The sequence below is a fragment of the Rhagoletis zephyria genome, unplaced genomic scaffold (genome assembly GCF_001687245.7).
Source record: "Rhagoletis zephyria isolate East Lansing unplaced genomic scaffold, Rhagoletis_zephyria_1.1 Rzeph_scaffold_02158, whole genome shotgun sequence".
Classification (NCBI taxonomy): Eukaryota; Metazoa; Arthropoda; class Insecta; order Diptera; family Tephritidae; genus Rhagoletis; species Rhagoletis zephyria.
Genome location: NW_016159242.1, coordinates 40,951 through 54,202, shown reverse-complemented (window position 1 = coordinate 54,202; position 13,252 = coordinate 40,951). Strand labels below are relative to the sequence as shown.

Genomic DNA, 13,252 nt, shown 5'->3' with positions numbered 1-13,252 from the left:
TGAAAATTTGCTACAAATAAAGGAAAATCCCTTGCATAGCTTCTTTAAGTATATTAAGTGCTGGCAAATTAATTTTGAGTGTTTTCCTTGCAAATATTTTTTTTTCCCTTTTACAACAAGAACTTGTATTATCGTTCCTAGGACATGGCTATGACCCAGCGTATATTAAAATAACTGTTTTCGGTAAAACGGTGGTACATGTAGGATGAAAAGGCCCATTGTGATACCATTGCACAGTGGTTCAAAAGCGGAATTTAGTGTCAACAATCCACTGGAGCCTTCATTTTTAACTCAATTTAATATTTTTTTTATAATGATAGCTAATAAAATTTTCAAGAGACCAGCTGAGTCTGAGTTTTGAATTTTTATTTAATTACAATTTTTTAGTAGCAATTTTGAAGAAAACTAGTTTTCCTGTTCCAGTTAATAAATGTTACATAATAAAAAGTATGTAATTGAAAACCCTTGTAGGATTCCCAAAAACGAAACAAAATTTAAATTTTATAAATTTTCACCAAATTGAAATTATTTTGTTATACATACTACAAGTTAATGATCTAGACTCTCGAAAACTGCATACCCAAAATTTTTCTAAAAAATTAAAAAAAAAAAATTTTTTATTTTGGTGAACATTTTTTTATAACATTTCAAATTTTTCTTGTGAAACTTTTTTTTTTAGTTTTGAAGGAACTCTAAAATGGTTTTAAACTAGTTTCTAGTATGTACTTTTTTAGCACTTTGCACTAAAAAATTGAATAGAAACAAACAAAAATTCAAATATCGGGCTCAACTGGTGTCTTTCGTGCTAATTTTATAAGCTTTCATTAAAAAAAAATATATATATATTTATCAAAATTAAGGCTCCAGTGTACTACGAACAGTGGCGACAGCTATTTGTTTCCTTCCATTCATTAGAAATGGAACCACCAAGTGGTCTTTGTATAGAAAACTAGTAGTAATTTCCAGGTACTCATGAAATTCGATTTGTAAGCGTCTGTGTCCGGAAGTAGTCCCGAAATGGTCCCGAACTAAACCCGAAAAATCCTCAGCTAGCCCCGAACTGGTCCCGAACTAGTCTCGAAATGTTTCTGAAAAAGTCCTAAATTAGGCCCAGCCTAGTTATCTTGAAAATCCAGAACTATATCGACGAGCAGCGTTGCAAGAAAAGCTGATTTTTTTTTTCAGTTGCACTTCGTCTGAATTTGTTTTGATTTAAGCTGCACCTCCTGGCCAAGATAAGGCAGTGTCAGAGATAGTGCTCGATGCTGTCTACTTCTTCCTCGTCTCGTCAGCTGCGACAAAAATCATTACTCCGAAAAATCTGAAAGAGGAGCGGTCAAGACGAATAAGAAGTGGTACATCCCTTTTTCCAACATTTGTCTAGTAGTCTGAAAAGAGGGTGAAGAAGAGGCATAATTTCCGATAAAGAGCCAATCTCTCTCTACGCCGACCTTCCAGCAAATGATCTTTGAAATTTGTAAAGTTCTAGGAAAAGGCATCGGTAGATTTACAAAGCGATTCTGGCAACTGTCTTTCAACTCACCACTTCACCGCAGTCATCGGTAATTCTGGCAACAATGTTGAAAGCTCTTTACCGTCTTTCGAAGGACTAATTGGTAGATCTGCCAACGAGGAGGTCTTAGCGTTAATCTGTTCGCCTTTTTGAAACGGGTTTTTTTTGAAATCAAACTAGATTAAAAAATGCGCATGTATATTAATAAAAATAATAAATAAATAAATAAGTAAATAAAATGAAAATAAATAAAGCATTTTTAAAACTTAAATGTGATTGAAAAAGTATTTTTTTTTTATTAATAGATTTGTAACATTATATAAGAAAAAGAAAAAAATAGATCAAAGAAGAAGAAAAGAGTACTTAAAAATTAAATAATATTTCAAAATAAAATTATCAAAAAAAAAACTAAAAAATAAAAGCACATAAAATTTAAAATAAGAGAAAATAATATAATAAAATCCTACAAACTACATGGAATTATAATCTATATATTTTCGTTTTTAAAACAATAAAATCTAAAACTTAAAAGGAAACGAAACTAATAAAAGACAAATATTTTTCTTTTTAAACTTTAAAATCTATAAATTAAAAGAAAATTTAAGTAACAGAAGAAATAATTTAAACCAAAAAAGAAAAAATAAAATAATTTCCTAAAAATTAAATTGAGTTCAAAAATATTCTTCTTTTCAAAAGAATAATATCTGAAAGTTAAAAAAAAATTATCTATAAATAAATAAAATTAAATTAAAATATATCTATATATTTTTCTTTTTAAAGCTACAAAATCTTAAAATTCTAAGAAAATTAAACGAACAGAAGGAAAGCAAATTACATTAAAAAAAGAAAAAACAAATAAAATAAGTACTAAAAATTGTAAACTATCGAAATATTTAAAAATAGATATTTATAGGCATTAAAAACGGAAAAATTTAATTCAAAAAAAGAAAAAATAAAGCAAGTTCCTTAAAACTAAATATAATTAAAGAAACATCATTCTTTTTAAGAGAATAACTTCTAAAAATTTATAGAGAATTCAATTAGGAAAGAAGCAAAAACAAAAAAAAAACATAAAATGAATACTAAATGAAATTAAAAAAACAAAAAGATTTTCTTTTTAAAATAATAAAATGCCAAAATTAAGTGAAAATTTTATTAAAAAGTTCTTTCCCAGAAGAAGTGCCACTGAGTTAAGACCTCCTGAGGCACCTCCTTGTGGTTATTTCCACCAAAAATCAGATATCGCCATTAGAAACAAATAAAAACGCGAGCTCAAAGTAGACATCGAAAAAAAGACGCGTAAAAAAAACTTCGGCGAAGAAAGGCTCAACATAGTTGACGGCAAGGAAAGACGCGTAAACTTATTTCCGCGGCCAATTATGTTTGCGAGTGTAATACGAGACGGGAGAAAGTGAATTAGCTTAAGGCAAAATATTTTTACAAAAGCAAAAGCGGAACTCAAAACCGTACCAAAGCGGAATAGTCTTTAATTTCCCGCGCAAAAAGTGAATAGTTGTTCATACGCCATGTAGACCTGGCCGCACGCTGCCAAAAAATATGAAATGTTGCTTATACGCCAAGGCATTTGTTTACCATAAAATGTGGTGCTTATAGGGAATTTACATGAGGCGATTTTTAATTGAAAGCAACAATGGCCTGGTGTAAACTGCCTTTCAACTAATCGCTTTCAATGAAGTTGGTCGGCTGCCTACTTTCGTTTAACCTTTGATTCAACTAATCGCCTGTGAAAGTTGAATCATGTAAATTCCCTATTAGACATATAGTTATCTATGTACATATGTAGTTACGTACCCCATGTAAGGCTAGGAATGCTCTACATACTAACGTAACATGTTTGTAACAGCCAATTCTAAATTTTTTAACTTACTCTAATTTTGAATTTGATGTCAGATGCTACACACACACCTCCATATTTACTTGCATATAAGCTATATGTATAGGAACAAATGCATGTAAATACTTGTTTGTATGTATGTATGTATAACTTATTGTTAAAACGTTCACATGCATTACCCCACCACTCAACTTTCATCTGACTGTTTAACTAATTGAAAAATTCAATTAGCTTATAAATAATTAATTCCTTGACTAAAGGAAAACGCAGTTGGTTAGTTTGCAGAGAGAAACGGCAACAATTCAGTTAGTCAATAAAATGTGTGCGGGCGAGTTCGAAGGTTAAGATATTGTTTTGAACAAAATATGGTAGACGAGCGTAAATAAAACAATTGCTTAGAAGTAAAATAATGCTTTCAATTGACCGCAGACTGTGGCTAGGGAATAGATTGTTGAAGGCATTTGTAGGTTGTGGTAAACAAGCAAATATATACGACTGACCTAAAAATTTCCATTGCCAGCATTGATTATTGCTACGCTATAATAATGAATCATCTGGGATATACATGCATTAGAATGCCTCACCAAAAAAAGTGGCGGCTTTAAAAAGGAATTGTAAAAGTTGCTAGAGTCTAAGACTTTGACCAAATACTTTCAGAAAACTATCAAGATTAAGTAAGCTGCTCCGATTTGAAAATATTTCCAAAAACCTCTCTATTTTGATGCCGTCGATACAATTTTTAAACATTCTTAAGCAGACCTTTTAAGCTCAAACTCTTCTTTCATCTGAAGGGATTTTTTGGAAAAATATATTTAAAAATCAGTGTGGCTTATGAAAAACTCAATTTTTGAAAGTATTTTCAAATCGGTCAAGCTCATCCAAATCTTAATATTTTTCGGAAATATTTTGGTGTAAATTTAAATATAAATAAAATATAATAAGTTTTATAATTCCGAAAAATAGTACCAATTTTTTTCTTCTGCATGAACAGTGCTCCAGACTAATGTACATATGTAATATAACAAGCGCAAACAAATTGAAATAATAACTTATTTACTTCCATCGCATAAACCCTGTCTTAATAGCTATTTTCATGTGAATATTCAAAACTAGAACATTTCAGCTGTTGCGTTCACTGAGAAAAAATCAAACAAATATTGGTTAATATTAACAAATTCAAACTTGAAAAGGAATCAATGAGATTTTTGTTTAATACGCAGCTTTAAAAAAAAGAGGTTCATGCATATTAAACTAAACCACTATATGCCTATGTTATTCGACGTCCTGAGGTCTGTTAGCCTCCATAACGTCAGGTTCGATGTCATTTGAAGGTGAAGGAGGGAAAAATGCATTCAAAAAATCTGAAAATTCGATACAATTCTTCTGAATTTGACCTTGGGATGACCATGGCATGTAGCTGGCCTTGAAGAATTACAAACAAAAAAAAATTGTATTGAATAAATTTGTTTTCCTACTTGACCTTCAAATGACCTCGAACCTGACGCTGAATAACTTAAGAATATAGAGGTTTGATTCAATATGCAGAAACACTTTTTTTTTTTTTTTTGGTAAACCTGTGATATTAAATAACAATGATATTTTCAACATTGGCTTGGTAATATTAACCACACTTTTGTTTAAGTAAAGCAAATTTTTGTTTGCCGATTTTTTTTCTTTGAAATGCGCTTATATTCTGCACTTCGCGGATGCTTTTTCATAATTCGCATTAATTAGTTTGTATACGTTTCGGGATTCCCCAAGATCATCTATGCACTATTATTACATGGATAGATGAAGCATGGATTTAAAAACCATTCGGAGAAAGAAACTTTCTCGACATCGCGGATATTTTTAACTGCCCGATAAAAGTTAAATCATAAGATAAGCTCGGGATTTTTACACCGTGATCTTTTCTAAATTCAGGAGCGGGTTAACAAATTCGTATTTAAGAATCATTCACATGTAAACTTACCAAAAAAAAACCTTTTTGTAAATCTCTGAGAAACGTTGTACCCGCTGGTGGCGGCAGACGATAAAAAAAAAATCAATTAGATAAGGACTTGGCATCATTTGGCGTTTCCAATCGGCATCAATAAGTGCAGAAAGAAACCAATAACGTCATTTATTGGATTCGGCCAACATATAAAACAATACACAGCTTCATTTGTAAATAAGTTTTGTCTTGGTTAGTAAGAATATCTCCTAATTTCCACTTCTTCAGATTGCCAAAGAACGAAGGGCATCCGAGAAAGTCGACATATCGATCCCTGATCGCGAAAATAATATATGATTTTTTTCGAAATCTACTTTTTGATGCAAAAATGCACAACATGCGAGATTTAAAAAAAAAAAAACAATGCTTAAGTTATTTTCACGGTTATTGCACGATATGCATGCGGTTTGAAAAAAACCATGAGACCGTCTAATGTTTGTTTGTTTAATTCCCTGAACCATCCAAGGCAAGCATCTATTCTGACAGCCAAGCTGCAATCAGGGCGCTGGTCTTACTGATCTTTCATCCAAAATTCGTCAGGTAGTGCCTGGAATCCCTCCTTATTGCATTGGAATATTTTCTAATGAGAATTGGTAAGAAACGATATCATTATGCTGCGATAGGGTGGGAGCATCGTTAAATAGCACAATGGGCGGCATGTAGCCTGTGTGCTATTTCCTGCACGCGTGGCTTGTGCAGATTATTAGACATTCGGGAAGAGAGGCTAACGTTGGGCAGTACCGAGGACACGCGAGGTGAGATTAAAAAGCAAATATCCGCTTTAATGCCCAGTTTTTATAAGATAAAAATTTAAGTATGTTGGCTCATATTTACTACGTAACCGATCCTGAAAACTCTCGAGAATCGATATTATATGGATCTATTTGACACCAAGTGATTGGCTCGTAGCGTTACATCGATACCACTGCAACATAACCTAACCAATTTGGGTTTCAAATAGTTTAGTAATTATTTTTGTTTCTTGTTGGTTCACGCTTAAAGGGATTCTGAAAATATTTATTTAGAAATAAATTTGAATAGGGTTGTCATCAGTTTAAAATGTTGAAATCAATTTAAATTAAAAGTAAAATTTTATTTTTTTTTTTTTTTTTTTTTTTTTTATTGAGCATTGTACCACGATTGTTTATTAGGAAAAATTGAAAAAAAAGTAAAACTAAATATTTTAATGTGCATATCAAGCGAGAGAACTTTAAGAAAGCTTTATTTGGAAAATAATTTCCACCTGTTTTTGAATTCAAAATGATTTTAATCAACAAGTCAAATGAAATATTTTGAATGGGAATCAAACTAACTGGAGGCCCGAGAAAGCTTTATTTCGAAAATATTCGTGAAGAGAGTTGCCACTTTTTTGCACAAGATCAATTTATTCAACAAGTTAATTTATTTCGGAAAATTTTTGACGAAGGTTGCCACCTGGCTGGAAATTCCAAATCAATTCAATTACTACGGTAAATGAAATATTTTAATATAGGTGTAAAACGAGAAAGGTTTATTTCAAAAATATTTTTGAAGATTTTTGCCAACTGTTTAATAATTCGAAATAAATTTGTTTGAGTTAAAGGAAATATCCTAAATACGGGTGTCATACGGGCCATGTTTAAGTTTGCTTTAATTCTAAAACACTTTCACCGCTTTATTTTTAAAATATTTTTGAATTAATTAGGATTAAATAGAACTTTGTGATTTGTGCGCAAAATTTCATGATGCACAGTTGAAGCGTGAAAGCGTAATAAGCAAACTGCATAAACTACATATATACGATGACAAAAGAACAACTTTAAAAATCAAATGAATAAAATTCTTGTAACACTTAAATGCACGTAGATTTGGTGATCGAAAATCGGCAACTAGCTGGAAACCGGCAAATGGGGTAAAAATTGCATCAAGTAAGTTTTTTTTTTATTTTTGTACAAAAAAAAAATACGTAGAAAATTTGAAGATTTTGGCTTAAACATTTTCGAATCTATTAGTTTCTCCATTTCAAATCCTTTTACGAACTTTTTGTACCATATTGATACGATTGTCCTTTAATTAATCGAAGACTCCCAAATCCTATGCCCAACAAATTTCTGTTGACTTAAATATTACAGCCGATCCTTTTAGGATTTGTCCCGTAGAGCCCGAATCTGATCTTGAAAATTTTTAATTGGCTCTAGTTTTCAAGCTACTTGGTTTTTTAAGGTGTCTTTGTCGTCTTCATTTCCGCTGTTAGAGTCAGTGTCCATCGGTATTTGGAGATTAATCCATGAAACCTCGAGTTCTACTTCAAATATTTGTACAGGATTTTTTTGATTTTGATTCTTAAAAGATAGTGTTTAGCCTTTCATATCCTGCTACACAGAAAGATATATTATATCAATTTATTATTTTACAGAAGCTCAAAAATGTCAAAAACGCCTTTTTTGGCTCCAAATTTCAGGCAACTAGGCAAAGGAAGTTCACTGCCGAAAATTACTTTTAAAAAAGTTTTCCTCGTCGTTTCATGCACGACTGCCCGATATCTCATCAGAAATAAAGGTGTGTTTGTGGACATTTCGATTTTTCTCATACTTGTCCACGACCTTTTACAAAAGCTCTTTTATGGTCCACTTGAACCGGTCCACCATGCCATCTGAGTGGGGCTGATGAGCCGTTATTTGAGTTTCTCTGATAGCCAGTATCTAGCACATTATTAGGAATAATACCGACTCAATGTCTCTTCCTTGATCAGAGTGTAGTTCTATAGGTACACCGTATGTATCTCGCAATCCAATTGTAAGTGAATACCTCCGCTACGATATTAGCTTTCTGCTTTAGAATCGTATATACCTCCATGTGCTAAAATACTCCATAATCCGCTCGAAATGGTCACTGAAGTTATACTTTCTCATCTAGCCGCGGGGTTTCACAATCCGTTGCTGATTAACAACAACCAACCCAATAGACCGTCTGCTTGACTTTCTCCAGAGGTGTCGTGTTTTCCAGCTGTCCTCCTTTGGGACCATTGTGGAATTCCTTGAGAACTTTTGGAATTCTTACTCGTGGAATTACTAATATATTTCGGCTGCACTGGCCATCTCCACTTTCCTATTTCACATACAAACAGCCAAATATCAACTTGTGCCCAGTATACCTTTGCGATAAAGGCTTTAGCTGCCATTTGCTCTTAAGTTAGCCGTCTCTTCATATCCAGTCCATGAAACAAAAGCTCCAACCAAAAAATTTTTTACATACAGCAGTCTATTTTTCGACACGTTCATACCAAAAAATCGACTAGTCAGATAGATTTTTTTTTTGTGTGTTTTTTCTTGATTAGAATTCTAAAGCCAGCTCATTAAAATTAAATTAAAAAATACCTTGAATTCTGATATTAGTAAATGTTAGTGCGTGGAACTTATGGTTTCCAGCTAGCTAATTAATCGATTTCGAAATATTACTTTCCAATTATAAATTTTAGTTGTTTTTTTCACATAGCTAAGTTTAAGTTTATTTTCCTACCATCTCCGTCTCGACGCTTTCGTCCTTGATTTGAAGCTTGTCCATTCATTGGTAGAACTGAAAAAGGAATAAAAAAACGTAATTTTAATAAAAAAAAAATAAGAGTATATATATAATATTTATTAGGAATACAGTTTCATTTAAAAATTCGAATTTATTAGAAAATTTTGTATTTTAATGTTTATCACTACATAGTTTAGATTATACTCTGTAATAAATGAACTTCAGTACAAGGGAAATAAATACAATAGCATAAATAACATTGCTGATATTCACTAAATTCCACCAAGAATCCATTTACAAAATCAATAAAACCAAATACTTCTGCTAGCGACGACCAACAATCGATACAAATCACAGGCTGCCAAATTAGTATTTCACCTAAATAAATTAGTTTATTTCCTAGGTGTGTCCTAATTGCTCACAAACACTTCGCTCACGTCAGCGATTCAATAAATTCGGCACCCACGTCTTTTAACAGCGCTTACCGGCCAATAACTGATTTCGAAATGTGCTTTTAGTCTACAAGTCGCCGGCCAAAAGGTGTCGAAAATTTCAATATACAACGTCATTACCATTACCATTAGCCATGTAGTAGCATATCGCCGCTGGCAACCTGAGTGACCAACAAATCAGCGGCTGGCCAACGTGGCCGTCTAGTTAGCCATCAGAGCAGGCAAGGTGCCGGAAGCCAAGCGCTGAAAGGCTGTTTGTATAGCTAGCAAGGAGAGAGGCGCACACTTTACTCTGGTGGACTCTAGCTTTTGTTGGTCAAAGTTAAATGCGACATTTCTTCTTATTTAAATTTGAGTGTAATGAAGTCCATGTAGTGAAAGGATTTTGACGTGGAACAAAAAACGCTGTTTCGATTATTTTATTTTTATTCTAGTCTTTTTTTTTTTTGGGTTTTCTGGTAGATCTGATCAACCGCCTAGGAAATTAAGTGCATGGCAGCAAAACAAAAACAAAGTCAAGCAGATAATCAAAATAGCAAGTAATTGTATAACATCTACCCATGGCACACTTTTAAGGCATTCAATGGAAATTGATTGACTGCTAAATTTATTTATATGTATATTTAGTCGGAAAGCCTTGGCTTATGCCCGATATAGGCAAATATGTAATTTATGTTTCCTATGAAGTGCCACACTCATTAGCTCTAACATGTTAACTTAACAATGTATTTGCCTTCTAATTGTTGCTCATATTTATTTATTCTGTGAGAAAGTAATTGACAGTTAATTTGACGAATAGTGCCATTGTGTGTACAGGAACCTACGTGGCCACCACTGCGTATACGTAATCGAAAGTACGTAAATTCCAGAAGTGTTGTGGTAACATTCACTGCTTCCCAGAGGCAGGATTTCAGTGCCGGCTTATGGCTGGCCACCATACTAGGGCGCCGTAGGTAAGGATTAGCCTTACGATAGCGGTGTAAATACACAAAATACATTTCGGTTTTAATCTCCAGTTTCTATTCGAGATGCTTTTACAAATTTTATAAGCGATTTTCACTTACGGTATAGTGATGTGCGGTTTTGATTGTTTAAAGAACCGGTTATGTTCAGTCCGGTTCCAAGGACAACCAGGAATCTGGACGGGTTCCGGTTCTCAAAAAAGTGTTAATGAATATATGCTTTATCGTAATAGCTTAAAACACAGTGAATTTCAAGTTGATAGCATCAAAAGTAACGAAGTTGCTGCAAGTCGGGCAGATCGGGTACAAGGAGGCTATTTGATAGATTGCCGCGAACCGAACAAAATTTGGCAGGACAACTGAGAACTCTATAATACATATTTAAACCGAATTTCGTGCTAATATTTTCATATTTAGATTTTATGCCAAAATACTCAAGATTTTGCCCATAGTGCGCTTCGTGGCCGAATTTTGGTTCTTTTGAATGATTTTTCAGTTCTTTTTATTTATTTTTTCGGTTATTCTGATATAATTTTCCCGTTCTTCCGGAACCGATTTTGTTCCAGCTTCTCCATTCTCCCTGTGGAGTACCACTGCTCACATATCTAGTTGCCAGACTATATCCGCGCCAGTGGAATTTGGAAAATCCTTTTCGAATATCTATTAACAAAAAGCCATTTAATCGAGCAATTTTCATATAAAATTATCATGGGTTTCGTAACAGATGTGCAAAATTATTGAAAAATCGCACTGGTTGACAACACAGTTCTTTATACTAAAAGAGTAAACAGTTTCAATATGTAATTCTGAAAATGGTGCGATGATATTTAAATTTTGTGTAGCATTTTCGGTAGAATTTCCTTCCTGCAGAAAAAAGTAAACTCATAATAATTTTTTTTATATAAATCCGGAAGAGTATTACTCATTATGTGCTATTGTGAGACTTAGTTGATTTAATTAATTGTTCCAATTTAAATTTAAAAACTGACCCCTCATAGAGCAAACTCTGACCCACACATTACCCTTGTACAACTTTCAATATATGAACACCAATATTAAATACATAAACATATGTATACATATTTATATATGGGCACCACTTGTGTTTCAAGTATCAGATATGCGCATATGTAAACACATTTAACTGTCAAATATGCCAAGGTCAAGTATTTTCATACCCATACCATCATTTGCATTTATGTACATACTTACGTAAACACTGAGTAAGGAAAAATGTTGGCTGTCGAAAATAGGTCTACAATTAAATAAATTTCCTATGCATTCTTGTAACTTTCAAATTTGGTGGGCGAAATCAGAGCCAAGGCTATACACATTTAAATTTACCTTCCTATCGTCTGTAAAAAGAAGCACGAAATAGTACTTGGCAAGGATGAGGGATACGTGTTGCTATACTCAAGAGTGGCAACAGTGAACCAATTTTGAAATCGTGCATTCAAAAGCTTTCGCTTTGAAAAAATATTATGTCCGGAATGAAAATAAGTTCGAAATGTTTTACGAATGTGGACAAATAAAAAAATTATATTTTTTTGAAAATTAGGAATTTCGAGACACCAAAACGTACTTGTATACCTCTAATTTTTTTCTCTACTAAAGAGTATATAAAATTACTGGTCCAAAGTATTAAAGAAGTCTTAACTCCGTTGAAACGAGACTCGATAACAAAGACCTAAGTAAATTTACAAAAATTTGCTTATTACGTTTTTTTTACTATTTTAGTGTCTAAGTTTACACATATGACATATATTTTTTTCAAATGTGTTGGCTCATAAGAGATTTTTTTGTGTGGTGGTTGGACATGGCGTAATGAAATCCATAATATCCTTATCTGTGAACGACTACATTTTTTCGGTCGTTATAATAAATGATTTCGGAATTTTGACTTTTTCATGTTCGTCGTGGAAACCATTTTCCACTTCAATTCAAAGGAAATGTTTTTATCAAAAAATCCTAGAGCAACATTACGCGTTCGAAAAATGCAAATATTTCGAAAGCTTTTCAATCGAGATGCCGTTATTTCGGATTGCTCGCGAATCGAAAAAAATTGTTTTGGAATGAATATGTATCTTTGAACTTGAATTTCGTATGCAGCATTGCTCCAAGTAAACAAAAGTGTGTGAAGTTTGAAGCGTCTTCACTAAAGAAGCAGCGAAAGCTGTAATAGTTTAATATAATCACCGAGAGCGTCGTAATGCGATTTTAATACTTCTGGGCAAAAGTGTTTGAGTATATATATTCGACAGTGTTTTTTCGCTATTTTATCCAATATTCTACAATCGAAATCGTCGATCTTCATATTTTTTGAAAATCGATTTAAGAGAAGCACTTAGCTTGAAAACTACTTTAAGCAGGTGAATCGCGACACAGTTTTTGAAAATGTCGCGGCAAAATCAAAAGCTTTAACCAATGTACACTTTTTAAATTACGAAACACCGATCAGCTTTTCCAAGGAGCGCTGATCTTTATCCTTGCCCTCCGTTTCTTGGAGCCTCTTACCGGCCCAATGCAAAACGAGTAATTCAGAAAACAAGTAGAATTGTGTAACTGAATAGATGTTTATTATAAACACTTATTTCCAATCAGACATTACATTCTTAATTACCTACAATTCATTTATGATCTGATGGGCTTGCCTTCGAGGCTGAGGAAGAAACCTTTCACTTGATTGATTTTTGTTTTATTTCTTGGGCTAAGTTTAATTGATTGCAAGCTATCTTATATGGCCAAAAGTATTGCAGTAATGAAACATACTAGCCAATTAAAAAAGTGAGTAAAACATTGGGTCAAAATTAACCCGAAATGCAGTGTGTTTTGCCTTGTAAGAAACAAATTAAAAAAATTTAAAAAATAATAATTTTCTTTTTAAGCGAAACTATATCCTCTGCACTGTGGTCCATTTTACAAATTGTTTGGCAAACATTATTTAAAGCTAAATAAGACGATTATCAGCCTTATCAT

The 13,252-nt window shown here is 32.8% G+C and overlaps 1 protein-coding gene across 5 annotated transcripts in view; it reads right to left on the bottom strand.

The window, feature by feature from the left end:
• LOC108366126 (myb-like protein X) overlaps positions 1-13,252 on the bottom strand; it is a 57,305-nt gene that overhangs the window by 28,831 nt on the left and 15,222 nt on the right. For all 5 annotated transcript variants that reach the window (XM_017620434.1, XM_017620432.1, XM_017620433.1 and 2 more), the window contains exon 2: positions 8,860-8,916. In XM_017620434.1, coding sequence (XP_017475923.1) covers positions 8,860-8,908 — 49 coding nt within the window. In that variant the 5' untranslated portion in view covers positions 8,909-8,916. The remainder of the gene's footprint in view (positions 1-8,859; positions 8,917-13,252) is intronic.